General features: G+C 38.2%; 1 protein-coding gene across 1 annotated transcript; it reads left to right on the top strand.

Annotated features, from left to right (window-relative positions):
* Positions 1-975: 975 nt before the first annotated feature.
* On the top strand, positions 976-15,208 carry foxf2 (forkhead box F2). Its single transcript, NM_001100232.1, is given in 2 exon segments — positions 976-2,378; positions 9,270-15,208. Coding segments are annotated over 2 exon segments (1,146 nt in total). The 5' UTR covers positions 976-1,399; the 3' UTR covers positions 9,437-15,208.
* Positions 15,209-15,492: the final 284 nt, after the last annotated feature.

Genomic DNA, 15,492 nt, shown 5'->3' with positions numbered 1-15,492 from the left:
TAGGTAAAGACACATAACATTCCTTTATTAGAATTTTTAGGTACAAAAATTGCTTGCATATTTCAAAGTTAGCTAGAGAAGTCCTCACCAAATGTTATTTTAAGCAGATTGCAGATATACATTAGTAATTAATAATTAAAAAAGTGCAACTGAAGCATTGTTTTCTTATTCTGCAAAACAGTTTTCGGTGTTGATCGATTTTGTCACATTTTACCCACAGGCTACAGAAAGTAACTACTCCCAGAATACTCTCAACTGTACTCGCATGTGTGGCATTTCTCGCTTTGATAAATACAGCTTATATTAGCACCATATTCTCCCTTACTGTATAGTTGTCTGTATGGCGTTAAAGCCCTGAACAAGCATTTCCAGGTGTGACGCTTTGTATCTGCTATTGCACAGAACCGCACGGTGACCCATCTAAACACAGTATTAATAATGGGAATGTGAGCAGATAGCGGTGCAGATGTGCTGTAGCCATGAGTGTCCGTCCCACTTCCTCTTCCCATGGAACTGCTGCCCTGGGTTTGTCCCAATTCACACAGAATACACCATAGTGAGATTCCATGGTTTACTGCGGTATTCCATCACACTGTACATTCCTATGCCTCGGAACCCCAGGCCAGGGGCAGTCCGGCTCTGTAGCTTGGTGTCTGGCACAGCTAGCGTGTGGCTGTGTTGATTGAAACGTCTAAATGCGTTTGATAAATGGTGCAATTGCGTGTATTAGAGTGGGATTGGACGCAGCAATTCCTGCCCAGATGACGAGTGGACAAGGGCCAGATGGAAGGGGTGGTCCTTTCACCGCTGTGTGTTGCTCAGATGAATTCAGGGGGGTCCAGCGCAGGAAAGGAAAAAGACAGTGCAACGATTTAGAAAACTGATAGGTGGTCGAGTTCTGTTTGGCTAATGTGGCTTTTACGCACAACCTGAGCTTTCTTTTACTGGGTTAGAAGAAGCGGGGAGATGGCTACCGGCTGGGGGATACAGCAGAGCACTCTCTAACTCTGAGTCCCTCTCAGCCAGCCGGAATATAAGCAGGATACTGATTGCCCATGGTCTGGGAGTTGGAAGGCGCACTAGCTGCTTGCGTGAGTGGGAGTTATGCGGACTTGTGCGAATTCCAGCAGTGGGTGCCTTCTGTGCCCTTAGTGCCACTCTCCCTCCTCAGTACTTGGACTTGATCTCTAGGAGTAATGCCCATCCTGCCGAGAAGAAGGAAATAGGACTGTCAGTATCCAAGAAGCCTCGAATGTGGGATTTGGGCGTCCTACCTATCACCAAGTGCGCCTGCATAGCTGTGTGCCAATGTGAGTGCCAGCGCGTTTCTGTGTGAGTGTCATAGTGTGCTTGTGTGAGTTCCAGTGTGTATGTAGGGAGACATTCCTTTAACTCCCAGATGACCACAGAGAAGCCGAGCCAACACTTAGATCCTTCAGCTGCTCCTATCAGAACCAACCCCGCCACAGGGACTCTACAGAGCGCATTGATGAGCCAGCAATCCACAGCCATGGACACCACCTCCTCCTCCTCTTCCTCTTCTAAGAACAAGAAGCCAAATTCAGGTCTCCGGCGCCCAGAAAAGCCACCTTACTCCTATATCGCCCTGATAGTCATGGCCATACAGAGCTCTCCAACCAAAAGGCTCACCCTCAGCGAGATCTACCAGTTCCTGCAGGCCCGATTCCCCTTTTTCAGGGGCTCCTACCAGGGCTGGAAGAACTCTGTGCGCCACAACCTTTCCCTAAACGAGTGCTTTATTAAACTGCCCAAAGGGCTTGGCAGGCCGGGCAAAGGCCACTACTGGACAATTGACCCTGCTAGTGAGTTTATGTTTGAGGAAGGCTCTTTTCGCCGCAGACCTAGAGGCTTTAGAAGAAAATGTCAAGCCCTGAAACCCATGTACAGGATGATGAACGGCATTGGCTTCAGCACTTCCATCTTGCCCCAAGGCTTTGATTTCCAGGCCCCACCTGCATCTCTGACCTGTCATAGTAATGGCTACAACCTAGACATGATGTCAAACTCTATGGCTGGTGGCTACGATGGCTTGGCTGGGGGCCACCATGTTCCACACATGTCTCCCAATCCTGGTTCTACTTACATGGCCAGCTGCCCCGTGTCCTCCAGTGGGGATTATGGCCCAGACAGCAGCAGCAGCCCGGTTCCCTCTTCCCCTGCCATGGCCAGCGCTATGGAATGCCATTCTCCTTACACAAGCCCCACGGCTCACTGGGCATCTTCAGGGGCATCTCCTTACCTGAAGCAACAGCCTATGCCCCCCAGCAACGGTGCCTCTGCTGGTATCCACACAGGCGTGTCGCCATACTCCCTAGAACAGAGTTACCTCCACCAGAACCCCCGGGAGGATCTATCAGGTACGTACTCAGTATTATACTGTGCGGAATGCTCCAAGTTACTGATGCCAAACTTTGGAAAGCCCTAATGTCTGTTTTTATAAAAGAGTGGCTATGCGAGGCAGTTTAACAACAACTGGAAGGCCGCAGAATCGTACCCCCTTTTCCAATATGCTACAGAGACAATGATCTCTGCTTTCCATATGCAGGGCATTTAGGTTTTTACATAAGTGTAAGAGAAAAATATTCACCAGCAAATGTAATCAGCGCCTAGAGAAAGGGCCATTTGTGCCTATAGCAATGCAGAGCAGTCCTGAGTCAGAATGTGTACTCCGCATTTATTTAGAGCTGAAGGTCTTCTGGAACGGTTCACTTAACGTGGCTATTTTTTAAGCTGTAAATATATATAGCAGTCAAGTTGCCCTAGAATTGCTTAGTTTTATGGCAATAAATTGTTTATGTTCAGCGACAGAAATTCTGTCTCCTTTTTTTTCTCTGATTCTTATTGTGTCCACTTCTTCCTTGTATAAGTTATTGAAAATGTACAGAAAATATAGCGTGGCATGTACAGCTTATATATATATATATATCCTATATGTTAAAAACAAAATGCAAAGCCCATACTTCAGGCCTTGTTCTTAAATTAATCAGCATTCATTTCTATAGCACCATATATATGTGTTTATTTTGTTATAGATTTGTAAAAAAAAAAAAAAAAAAAAAAGGGCACTTTTAAAAATTCCACAAATATGGCTTACAGAATAAAAACAGGATTAGAAGGGCCCTGCTCACAAGAGCTTGTAATATAAAGGGCAAATAAACCCAAGAATATGAAAGCTATACAATTTATTTAAATATGCTCTACTGTTACCCTTCATTATAAAATGATGCATTTTTTTATAAGGAGCTATAAAATACACTTTTGAATATGTTACCTAGTTTTGCGAGCTACCCAGCATGCTTTAATAGGGCTAAATGGTCTTCTTTTGTAAAACACAAAGATAAACTGTATACAGGGCTTGTATGTATATATATATATATATAACAAGGATGTTGCTGACAGTCACTGTTTTATTTGCAGTTGCTTAAGAGACAGATATGAACTATAAATGAGTATCAAGTTTTGTTTTTTGCTGTTTCTGGCCCTTTAAGATTTATATGCATTATATATTTTTTTTTATTATTATTATTATTTAATCTCTATCCTCTGGTCTCTATCTGTGAACAAAACTATCTCCTTGTGGGGTATATTTCTTATTTTGATCAAGCTGTTAAACTAAATGTGTTGTTTTATATTCTTTCCAGTAAATTAAAATAACTAGCCCACAACGGACACTTTTATTAGTCTGGATCCAAACATTTTTACTTCACAATTGTAATGTGTTGTACAGACAAGCTTGCACTATTATCCCCTGGACCACCACTATTAATATGTTATTGGTCACACTTGCTGGTCCCAGTTTTCCCTGGGTAGCCAAAGTCCTTTAGTGCTGCTGTTAAGTGACAGGATAAGTAAAAGAGCTGTGAAGCTGAACGGTTCCAGGGGGAGGTCGTGTGTAACAGCAGAGCAAATATGTCTCTGGGGGCTGCACTGCGCTCATTTATCAGCGCTAATATGTAGCTTGGATTTATGCCTTGTTTTCTGCCACTAGCTACAACCAGCTGCCTTACTGACAGCAGGACTACTGAGTGGCACCACTGCTTTATATAAATACTCTTATTCAGACTTATTACTTCAAAGGCCTCATCCCTTTCATCCCCACTTTATGGAGCAGACACTTGCAAATTACATGTACTACTCATAGAAGTATGATAAACCTGCATTCTGTTATTTAAAATAATTTGTATTTTGTTTGTTTTATATGATTAAAAATATAAGGGACGTTTTTTTCTGTATGCAAATGGATATATCATGTTTTCGAGGAGGTGTGCGGAGAAACTAGAATGGGAAGAGATAAAGAGGCAAAAAGTGTGTAGAGGGGTAGAAAATGATGTTCTGTCTTTTATCACAAGATGATATGTATTCTATTCTATAGAACACAAGTAGATTTAAAATGAACTCCCTGGACAGGGCAAGTATACAACTGATTGACAAAGGGAGGTAATATTTAGCACACAGTCACAGTAAAATGCAGAGGCCTTGAGCAGAGTAGAAAATGCTGGATTTGTACAGCTTTGTAAATCGTCCTTTAAATGCGGGTCCCGGGGGTTAAGCAAACACAGGCAGTCTAGGCTGGACCACACCGGAGAGGATCTGAGCCTGACTTAACCCACATGAGAGCAACCGCTTGTTCAGTTTTATGGGAATTTCAACAAGCAACTCCCTGCCTGTGCTATTTATCCAGCCCCAGAGAGCTGCCAATCACTCGCAGCCTTGTCAGACAGGAGTCCTTATCTGCACATCTATCCCCCATAGAAAGGCAATTCCATGATCTCACAATAATCCGGGGCTGTTTTATCTGGAACAGATCTCTCCTGCTTGTGGGACTTTTACTGGCCTGCTCCGTGCCCTTGCAATTTCTCTTCGTTTTCTATTCTTTTCCTTATTATACGGCTGGTACATTAAATATATTTCCTTTTTCCACTATTCTCATTCACAGTCCCTAAAGGAACGAAATCATAATGGGCATAATTTTTATTTCTAAAGTCAAGATGATGGCATCTCCAGGCATGGGGCACAGGAAAATGAATCCCTGGCACTTATTCCATTGTCCTACACAAATTGATTTCTTATCAGGCATCTCCTGCCTTCTCCCCTTTACAGTGTCAGCTTGGTACTTCCAGCTCTTGCACATTTCCTGGAGGGAGGTTTAGTTCAGGCTATACCTGATGGTGTTTTGGGTCAGCTAAAACTGTGTTATGGGGGGGGGGGGAAGAGGGGGAACTGGACCATTGTTTACAAATTTTTATTTGTTCTGGAATAGTGTGTGCCTGCTACTGTATATGTGTGTGTGTTAAATGTGGGGGGAGGGGCTATGTCTATGATTTCAAAATATTTTTACGTTTTCTATTTTTAGATAAACTAGAGATATTTTACATACGGATTTACGTTAAGCAGTAGGTGAATGTCGGGACGTGTCAAAATATTATTTTAAAATACGCACGACCACTTATGAGAACACGCAGGTAAACATATGGGAGATAAAGGTCCCTTTTGGAAATCCGGTATGGTCTAGAATTTATAGCCAGTGGATCCAGGTAAATTCCCCAGCACACTGATCAATAGTTTATTCCACACTATTCCTCACAGGTAGCAAATCCAGAGGAGAACCGTTGACCAATGGCTGAAAAAAGAGTAATTATTCAGTTCATTGGTACGGTAACTTCTCTTCTTAAATTGACAGATTTTTCTATTTATATGTGCGTTTTATATGGCAACTAGAATTTCATTATTCAGAATTTGCTTTGTGTGTGTACAAATAAACGTCTTTCTATAAATGATAAATGATAAATGGTTTTGGGAGGAAGGAATACGCTTTGTTGTTATCATAATAACTAATAATAAGGATTTTTATAGTAACCATTTGTCCATTTATTGCCCCAGCATTGATACAAATACCGTTTGCTTTTTATTTGCAAATAGAATAACCAATTCCTGGGGCTTCATATATACTGGTGTCAAAGGAAATGCGTGTTGTTTCCTTGTCAGAGTCATGCACTGACTGCAGCAAGGCTATGGCAAGTAAAGGGAAAGTAAAGGACAAGGAATTATTTGAAAAACCTGCATAATTTATAGAAGGACACAAAAGAACGCATTTCTTTTACATGCTCTCCCACAAGCTCATTGGTAGACTGATCTTCCATTATTACAGATTAAGTTCACACACTTTACGGGATATAAACCAAAATATAAAATTGTGGGTAATTAAAAAAAAAGAAATTCTAAGCAACTTTCCAATATACCTTTATTAAAAAAATTTGTGGTTTTAGCATTATGTTATTAACTGTAAAGAAAGCAGTAATTGTATGTTCCTTTTGTACTGGGTCTGCCTCTTGAAACAATGTAGCAGAATACAACTTTCCTCCTGCCAAGACTACTCATAATACCTTGAGTACTTCTTCAGAGATGAGAACTACCAGTGCAGAAAACAACAAGGGACAGGGTGAGACTGCTGTCAAAGCAATTACACATTTAAATAACTTAAACTTAATACAACTGCCATTTTGTAATTAAAGTACATTATAAAGTTAATTTACAATTTGATCGATTCGATTTACGTTCGATTACAATTTAATTTTCGAGTTTTCAGACCCTGAATTAGGAACAGTGTTAACATCGTTTGTATTCGTAGGACTTGGTTAAATAAAGTAGAGATTGCAGGTTAAAATAACAGGAGACAGATGTAAAGTATTCTATGCATGTAATGGTCTAATCGTGGGACCTCGTGGATAAAAACCAGCAATCCGTTATACACCGACTATATATAAATATATCACATTTCATCAGCCCAGTTATTGCTATTTAATCCTGGTTTCGATTAAAAACGAAAACAAAATTCTAAGCTTTAATTAAGAGGCAGAAAGCTCGTTAAAGTCATGTTTACATTTTACTTGTAGCAGGGGTTACACCTTTAAGACGGAACATGTTTGGGTATTAAACATTAATGATATAACGAGGTGTCTGTAAATGTTTAATGCGCCTCATGAAAGTAATCAGAATTTGAAGGTGCCGTTTGAAGCAATTGCATTCTTTATTTTATATAAAATACCAGCGACTTGTAATTCCACTAGCTGCCCAGATCCGTGTGGCTTAGGGTTGCTTTCATCTTTCCAGCACAGGGTTAGATTAGAACCAGAGAGCTTTCCTTGCTGAGGTCGAGAAACACATATTTTCTCACGTTGTTAAATCCTGGAAACTGATTAAATCCCGATCATAAAAACGAAATTTGGAAAGTGTTGTGGTGTACATACTTACAAGAAGGGCTGACTGAATAAAGGAACTCAGGTATCATCTGGAAGGAAAATGTTCTCTTAAACTGGTAAAGACATTTACTGATCTTTAAATATCTACAGCTTTAAAGGGAATGTAAACCCAGAAATACCTATGCTTAATAAAAGAAAAATGTTGCTCTCCATTATGCATTTATTAAAACATTTCAGTGGTTTAAAAGTTATTGGTAAATGTAATCTGAATTTGAAGCAGCATTTTTCTGTGGCTTTCTGCACTGCCGGTTCTGTCTCTTGAAGCAATGTAGAATTATTGCAGAAGACAGTTTTCCATCAGCCAAGTCTCCAATTCCCACAACGCCTTGGATGCTTCTTACAGGTTAATCAGCTGCCTTTTGCTTTATTGTATAAAAAGTCAGACCCAACTAGGCAGAGAATAAAACGGCCAGATAGGTAATGCTTTTAATATGATATTTACAAATACCTTTAACACCATGACAAATTTGTAATTCATGCACACTGGAAAGTTGCTTAGAATTAACATTTCTGGCATGAGGCATAAAGTTATTTTGGGTTAAGACTCCCTTAAACACTAATGCCAAAAAAACTACATTTTATTTCTCTTTTACCTTTTTGAAATCTTTAGTGACGTTATATATATATATATATTTTCTTTGACATAAATTAGTTTTCCTTAAATCGTAATAAACAGATATATTATTCATGCATTCATTGATTGCTGTCATAAAACAACTAATTTTTAACCCATTAATCGAACTCCTTCAACTCTTTGTGATAAAGGTCAATGGTAAAATGTTCCATGTTCTACCGAATACCCCTTAGTCAAATAGTTGAGAAAACTGCCCACACACTTCAAGTCTAAATACATCGCGTACAGACTCAAGTCAGCCTACTGATGGAAAGAGGGTGTTGCACCTGTTGTGTAGATAGACGCTTGCGACAGGAAAGGCGTAGTCGCTTCCTTTGCCACTACTGTGCACCGCTGTCTGTATATTGCAAAGGGCTCCATTTAGTTCATATTTTGTTCTGCAATGGATACGTTTTCACATAAACAATTTATCCATTCTATATCAATTGTAATTTGCTTTCTACAGATGCAGTTAATTGCAAGAATTTCACTCCAGTTATCTGTGGGTGTGTTTTACTTTATATGTATGTTAATGTTACACTATACTTCCACAATACCACATATTTAGTAAGTTACTTCATGTGTTTTGCAATATATCATCTATATAATGATCTGTTATCTTCCTGGCAGTTTGTTAACATAAATGATCTCTAGCTAATCTGTTGAGGTGATATCTATCATCTATCTATCTAGCATCTATCTATTTATCTACCTGATCATCATCTATCTTCATTTCTATATATCTAATCATCATCATCTATCCATCAAACATTCATTTGTCCATGTTCATCTGTTGCCTATAAACCTTCTGGAGACCAACTTCACCAATCATAGATACTCTGTATATTCTATATCTATACCAGTCTGTTTCTGCAGTGTTAATGTAATGTACTAATGAATTGTAGGCGTATACATATGTTAAATAAAATGATATTCATGAAGTCCGTTATTTTTCCATTACTAATGAAAGAAAAATGCAGGCCTGCATCTCTTTAGAGATCGTGGACTGCTTGTGTTTGCCATTTTCTTTAAAATTCGCTTTAATTCAGACGGAAATACTGTCCAGTTCTCAAAGCAAACTGGGATTTCCCCTTGAATCGGGTAGTGGAGATCCAAATGATCCCCATTTCCCAATTCGTACAGACTGACATTTTCTTTATTACGAACACAGGTTGAACTGTTTTCAAAAATGCAGGATGGAAAATATAGCTCGATTCCGGATTAATACAGGATTGAATGTTATACGGATCTTTGTTAATGTGTCTCAGACTATTTAATTTCATAGCTATATGGAAATATAAGTCATCTGTACGACACACCGCAAAATAACTATGCACCACTGAACTGTAATAATCTATTATGCCTCTCTGTTGCAGTGGGACTGCCCCGGTACCAACACCACTCCTCTCCAGTGTGCGACAGGAAAGATTTCGTTCTTAATTTTAACGGGATTTCATCTTTTCACCCGTCTGCCACTAGCTCCTATTATCACCACCATCACCATCAAAGTGTTTGCCAGGATATAAAGCCCTGCGTGATGTGAGGAGCCAGGGAGCAGCAAACACAATGCGCGACAGTGAGCGCTCAGTTGACAGCGAGACGCAGATAAGTTCCGCGTTAGACGCAGATAAGTTCCGCCCTGTTGTACAAGCACCCAGCGGTTCGCGCAACACGGGACACGCACACCTTCCTTTATAATGTACTCTCTTCTGGCCCTTCAGAACCCGCAGGACTGCTCAGCTACCGTGGGGATAATAATAACATTAGGTATGTTTACAGTTTGTATGCAGTTGGCCAATTCTGTAAGAAGGCGGCAGAGGAACTCTTTATAACGTGCCTTGTTAAACTATGGATTTCCTGTTGTTGCTCTACTACAAATCCCAGCATCCCCTGTTACTATGGGCAGCTGCAAAACAAGATGCTTTGTACTGTAGTTTAGCAACTCCTTCATGGGTGGCGTTCACAATAACGTTGTTGTTGTCTGTTATATTTTTAAGTGTACTTGTTAATGTTTGGACTCAGATTGAATCAACATTTTTTTTAATCAAGTTAAGTTGGTATTGTGATTTTGTATGAGCCCCCCTCCCAATCACACATCATTTCAATTGGTAATTGTGTGAAGCTGTAGTAGTAGAAAAAAAAAGTCCTGTATTTATGTGGCAAAACTGCACTTAGACCAGAATTTGAATCTGTCCTTTTCCTCCCACATAAAAAACAAACTTTAATGAACTTATTCATTCTCTGCACACAGTGTATATCTATAGACATTGTACAATTTAAAACAACAGAGATATAGTGATATTAATGATCACACAGCCAAAACCTTTAGGATTTAACCCCAACAGCCTTTGAAAAATCTGACAAATGATTGCTTAGGCCTGAGTTATATGGTGGGATTATAAATGCATGTTATTTCCAGACAATTTGTGCAAGAATTATGTTGTCCACATATAGAGACTTAGAACCTTCTCATTTTGGATTGTCTGTATGAGCCCCTCAAAAGGAAAGTAATCGCCCTACAATCCCGTCAAAATTCAATTGCTGTGGTGTATGCTTCCCATTAGTACATGTGAATGCAGCATCAACAGACTAGAAAGTGAATGAGGCTGGACCTCCCTCAGCTGTCAGTACTATTAGCCAAAAGTTGATCAATGCAAATGATGGTCCACATCTTACAGTATCCAACAAACTGGGTGTGTGGGTTGATCAGTCAGAGAGGTAGAAGATCTGTGAGTGGACACATAAAACCTAAAAGCCTATGATTGCTTATTCAGCTAAACCCTACGATTCTTAAGATGATGATAACTAAAATACTTAACCAATAATGTGAATTTAAAATATATATATATTTTTATCCCTGAAACTTATGTACTTGGTTTCTCCATGATGTTGCAAACCCTGGAAAATTTGGCATGAATAAGCGACCACTATATCCGCTATGGAGAAATAACGACTTTTTTCCTTACTTTTAATTGTGGCTCAAAAAGTCCAGAATGGAAGGCAAGGGATGTGCAGTTACAAGCCTCTGGAATTAGGGTAAAGGTATGGGATCCATTATTCGGAAACACGTCATCCAGAATGTTTACAGGATAGTCATCTCCAATAGATTTCATTTTAATCAAACAATTCTAATTTTTAAATTTGATTTTCTTTTTCTCTGAAACAATACCTTGTATTTGCTTAACCCTGTTGTAGGCTAAACAATCCTATTGGGCTTATTGATTGTTTAAATGATTTTTTCTTCGTAAACTTATCCGGAAAGCCACAGGTCCGAGCATTCTGGATAACAGGTCCCGTACTAGGAAGGTTTTAAAAATCTCTTAAACTTGCTAAATGGCAATGCACTTTGTGGCATAGTTCCTCCAGTAGTAAGTAAAAAACCCTTTAATTTCCAAATACTGTCTGCATATTCTCTGTTCTTAGTGTTATTCTCTTTCATTTTTGCTGCCTCCAAAGGGAAAAGCACTGGAAAAATGTCACCTCAATAGTGTTAAATTCTTATGTTTCTAAATACACATAGCCAAAAGCATTTATGGTTTTGGTGAATTCTCAGTTTGCCCATTGTTAAATATATGGTCTCTCTCGTTTTTTGCATGTAATTGGCTGTATGGATATACATTTCATTGGATGCACCTGGGCTATCTAATTTTGTTTTTTTTGGTAATTCATTATTACAATACCATATATATATATATATATATTAAGTAAGGGTTGCTGGCACTTATGTCAATAGAGAGATAATGTGCCTGGGTGCAGTCTTCAACAAAATAAGGTAAATACAATTGCTGATAGAAGCCGCTCTCACAGGTCTTATAAAGCAAATAAAGTGTTTTATTGAAGAAAGTGAACTGTAGCACCAGCCTTTCTCAAACTTCTCTCAACTTTGAGAAAGGCTGGTGCTACAGCCGAACACTTTGGGGCTGATTCACTAAAGGTCAATAACGCTTATTGCATGTTTTTTTGTTTTAAAAAGCATGCGATAAATAAGTACCGATGCATCAAAGCAATTTCGCATGCGTTAATCCACATATCGCATGCGGAAAAAAATGCATTATCGCAAAGCGTTATTTCTAACGCATTGCGTTAATTAGCAAATAGAAATAGTACTAACGCTAGCGCTAAATATCGCATTAGTCTGTGTGAATATTAACAACTACTTGGGGTAGGCGGTACTTTAAGAAAATTGCGGTTCGTGAACTTTTGGCAACACAATATGAACTTTGCAGTGGGATTTTTTCAAGTATGTGTTGGCCCTAGAGTGATGCATCCTCCAGTTTGCAGGGAAATGGTAATTTTCAGAACAGTAGTTTTCAGAAAGTAACTGCTATGTGCGTAATAGTGTGCACTAATATGGCGTGCTATATTTCGCACGTGGCGGAAATTATCGCGCATGCATTAAAATATCTTGTAAAATCAGTCATCGCGAGTTAAATAACGCAAAGAACATCGCTTCTTAATTATGACACGTGTGCTTTTAGTGACAAAAAAAGCAATAAAATTTTTAACGCATGCTATAAATAGCGCTCATTTTATCGACCTTTAGTGAATCGGCCCCTTTATTTGCTTCATAAGACCTGTGAGAGCAGCTTCTATCAGCAATTGTATATATATATAGAGAGAGAGAGAGAGAGAAAGAGAGAGAGTATTATGGACTCAAAGGTGTTTTTTTAATGTCCAACATTTCAGTCACCTCTATATGACCTTTTGAGTTCACGTTACTAGTAGTTACAAAGAAAAATGGTCCTACAGCATTCTAAATAAACCAAAGTATTTTATATAATGGCCAACTTGCCAGTCACCTCAGCGTGACCTTGAAGGTCATGCTGAGGGGACTAAAAAGGTGGCCATTAAATGATGTATTTTGGTTTACTTAAAATATTGAGCTCTAAGCTATTTTTCTAATTATATATATTTTTGTTTCTCTATGCACCTTTTGAGTGTTTGTATATATATATATATATATATATATACACACACACACACACACACAATGTGGCCCAGATAGCACTTGTTGACTTGTCAAGAATAAGGGTACTCTGTTGTGTTTTGTTTGTGCAGCATTATGTCCATATTGTTTCATTTACACCACAGAGAGCTTTGTTTTCCCGTTGTCCATTATCCTATATGTTTTTTTAAATATACAACATATCATTGTTAAATTCTTTGTGATTTCATATTTACCATACTTTTTGGGAAAAAAATTCACAGTTTCACAGCAATTTCATAATTTTGTCTTCAAGGCAACAGGGAGTTAGTATTTTTAGGTGATAGGTGAAACTTGATTTCCCCTTTTAACCCCCCCCTACTCTAATCTTTGCTGTTTTTCTAGATGAGTGGGGAGAATACCCCTTATTTGTATCTTTCTGTTTAATAATATAAAAGTCAATGATGGCATTTGCAGTTACAGGTATTGTGCTCTTTTTTTAGCTTCTTTATTGCCTCTTTATTCTGCATTAGCAAATATTCTACATGTAGCCAGTGAAAAATATTGACATTTGCTGGAGTAATTTCCCATGTTCAATTCAGTTTTATGGTATGAAAGAGTATGCATTTTTCTTGGCCCCCCCAGAAATTTAGGGCCATTAAGAGGGAAAAATGAGGATAAAAGCAAATGATAAGTTGTTCAACAGTTGTTAGATTTATTATATATATCTGGGACAGCTTGTAGTCCACTGGCTCCCAGAATTAACTGACAGATTTAGGTACATTCTGGTAGTTTAACAGCAACTAGATGGTCAAGGTTGGGCATCCTTTAAATATACTGTATATCCTTTATTAGATATACTGTATATTTTTACCTTAGACCCTCATCCTCAGTTTTGCTGCAGTGCCCAAGGAGCTGTTAATATTTGTAGAATTAAACATTTAAGACTTATAGCGTCGCCTCCTCTTTCCAAAAAAATTGGGTTTGAAATATTTTTGCCCCCACAATTGTGAGCTGTAGTGTAAATCATATAATTATAGGTACAATCTATTAAATAGCATTTTCTGGAGAAAATAAAAAAGCTTAATAATAGTTTTTACATAAAAACATAATTCAGTGTTAATATTTGCAGTGTTGCAGTATTCTTTGATAAATCCTTTACACTGGTGACTACTTACTTTTAGCAACATCTAAAAGTAAGCACCAATTTACAAAATAGTGAAGGTGTGATGTTCAAAATTAACCATATTCAGGGTAATGATAATAGTCCTGCAACAATGATTTTGCCATTGTGGAATGTTTGAATTAGAGACCTTGTTCCCCTAAGAAACAATGTCCCCTAAGAAACAATGTCACATCCATGGCTAAATACAAAATAATGTTTTAAGTTGTGCCATGATTCCCAGTTCACTGGATTAAGTTTTAAACTGTGATTTTAAATAGTATACTGTTGGATTTTTCAAATGGCGGTAGGACATAATAGTTTTCAGTAGAACTTGGCCCATGAATATCTGGGTCTGGAGTTTAGCTGACCTTCCACGATAGTCCACGAAAAAGTGGTTGGACAGTGCTAATCTTTAGTAATGCTTTTTTTTTCATTCTAAACAACCTTTGCAATAAAAAAAGCAGTATTCCCTCAACAACCTGCATGTGTCTTACAGGCCATTTCATCGGTTTCAGGGAAGAGCAGAGAGGGCATTTGTTTTTGGCCCCTAGCATCAGAGTGTTGTAATAACTGAGATTAAAGTATAGAGAACTTGTGGGTTACAATTGTTAAATACTGTATTTCCAATGTATTTCCACATCAAGGATTTCTAATATGCTGGCCTTTATCTGCCATGGATTCCATATAAGTAGTATTTTCTTGACTATTTCCCTACACTTAACCTATACAATAAATCTCAACCTCTTGGTAGATAAGCTATGATAATCACCACTGACCTTGCTGTCAGAATAGATGTTACAGTGTAGTAGTGCTCTCTGGCCCATGTGAGTTGTACTCGTTATACAAAGGGGAAAAAAGGAGAACAAAATAATTAATACATACAAATGTAAACCATTCCACTAGAAAAAAAGCTGCAGATTATAAAATAAACTCAGCAAAGTCAAGATGAGACAGAGACAGTATGCACTTGTGGTTCACGATACCAACGAAAGTATTAGATCAAAAATTGTATATAGAAATCTTTAGCAGTATTTTAGAACTGTGATGTTACATAGGTTAGGTGTTTTTTTACCACAGTATTTTTTGACTATGTAATTGAACTGTGTATAATCACACAATTGCTTTAAGGAGAGAATATATTTGCACTTATGTATACTTAGGATTTTGTTCAGATATTCAGATGTACATTTTGTTTTTTTCCAATAAAATGTTTATAATTAAAGTTAGAAGTCTGTTTATCTATGTGTCATGTTATTTTGCTTTTAGCCATTGATCCCAATTTTTTTTTAGAGCATGCTAAAATGTATCCCAAGCAATGTTGCTAGGGAAATACTGACATCTACCTGTTCAACCTTAGACTTAATAAGCACATTATTTGCCAGTTTTACCACACAAGCTGGTATCTAAATTACCTACTACAGGACCTAATCCGTCAGTTTAGCAGCTGCCCAAATAATGAATTTAGTTGGGCAAAACTGTTTATCCAGAGATGGCCTAATGTTATTTCAGC

The sequence above is a fragment of the Xenopus tropicalis genome, chromosome 6 (assembly GCF_000004195.4).
Source record: "Xenopus tropicalis strain Nigerian chromosome 6, UCB_Xtro_10.0, whole genome shotgun sequence".
Taxonomy (NCBI): Eukaryota; Metazoa; Chordata; class Amphibia; order Anura; family Pipidae; genus Xenopus; species Xenopus tropicalis.
The sequence above is the reverse complement of the archived record's forward strand: the minus strand, read 5'-3'. Positions and strand labels throughout refer to the sequence as shown.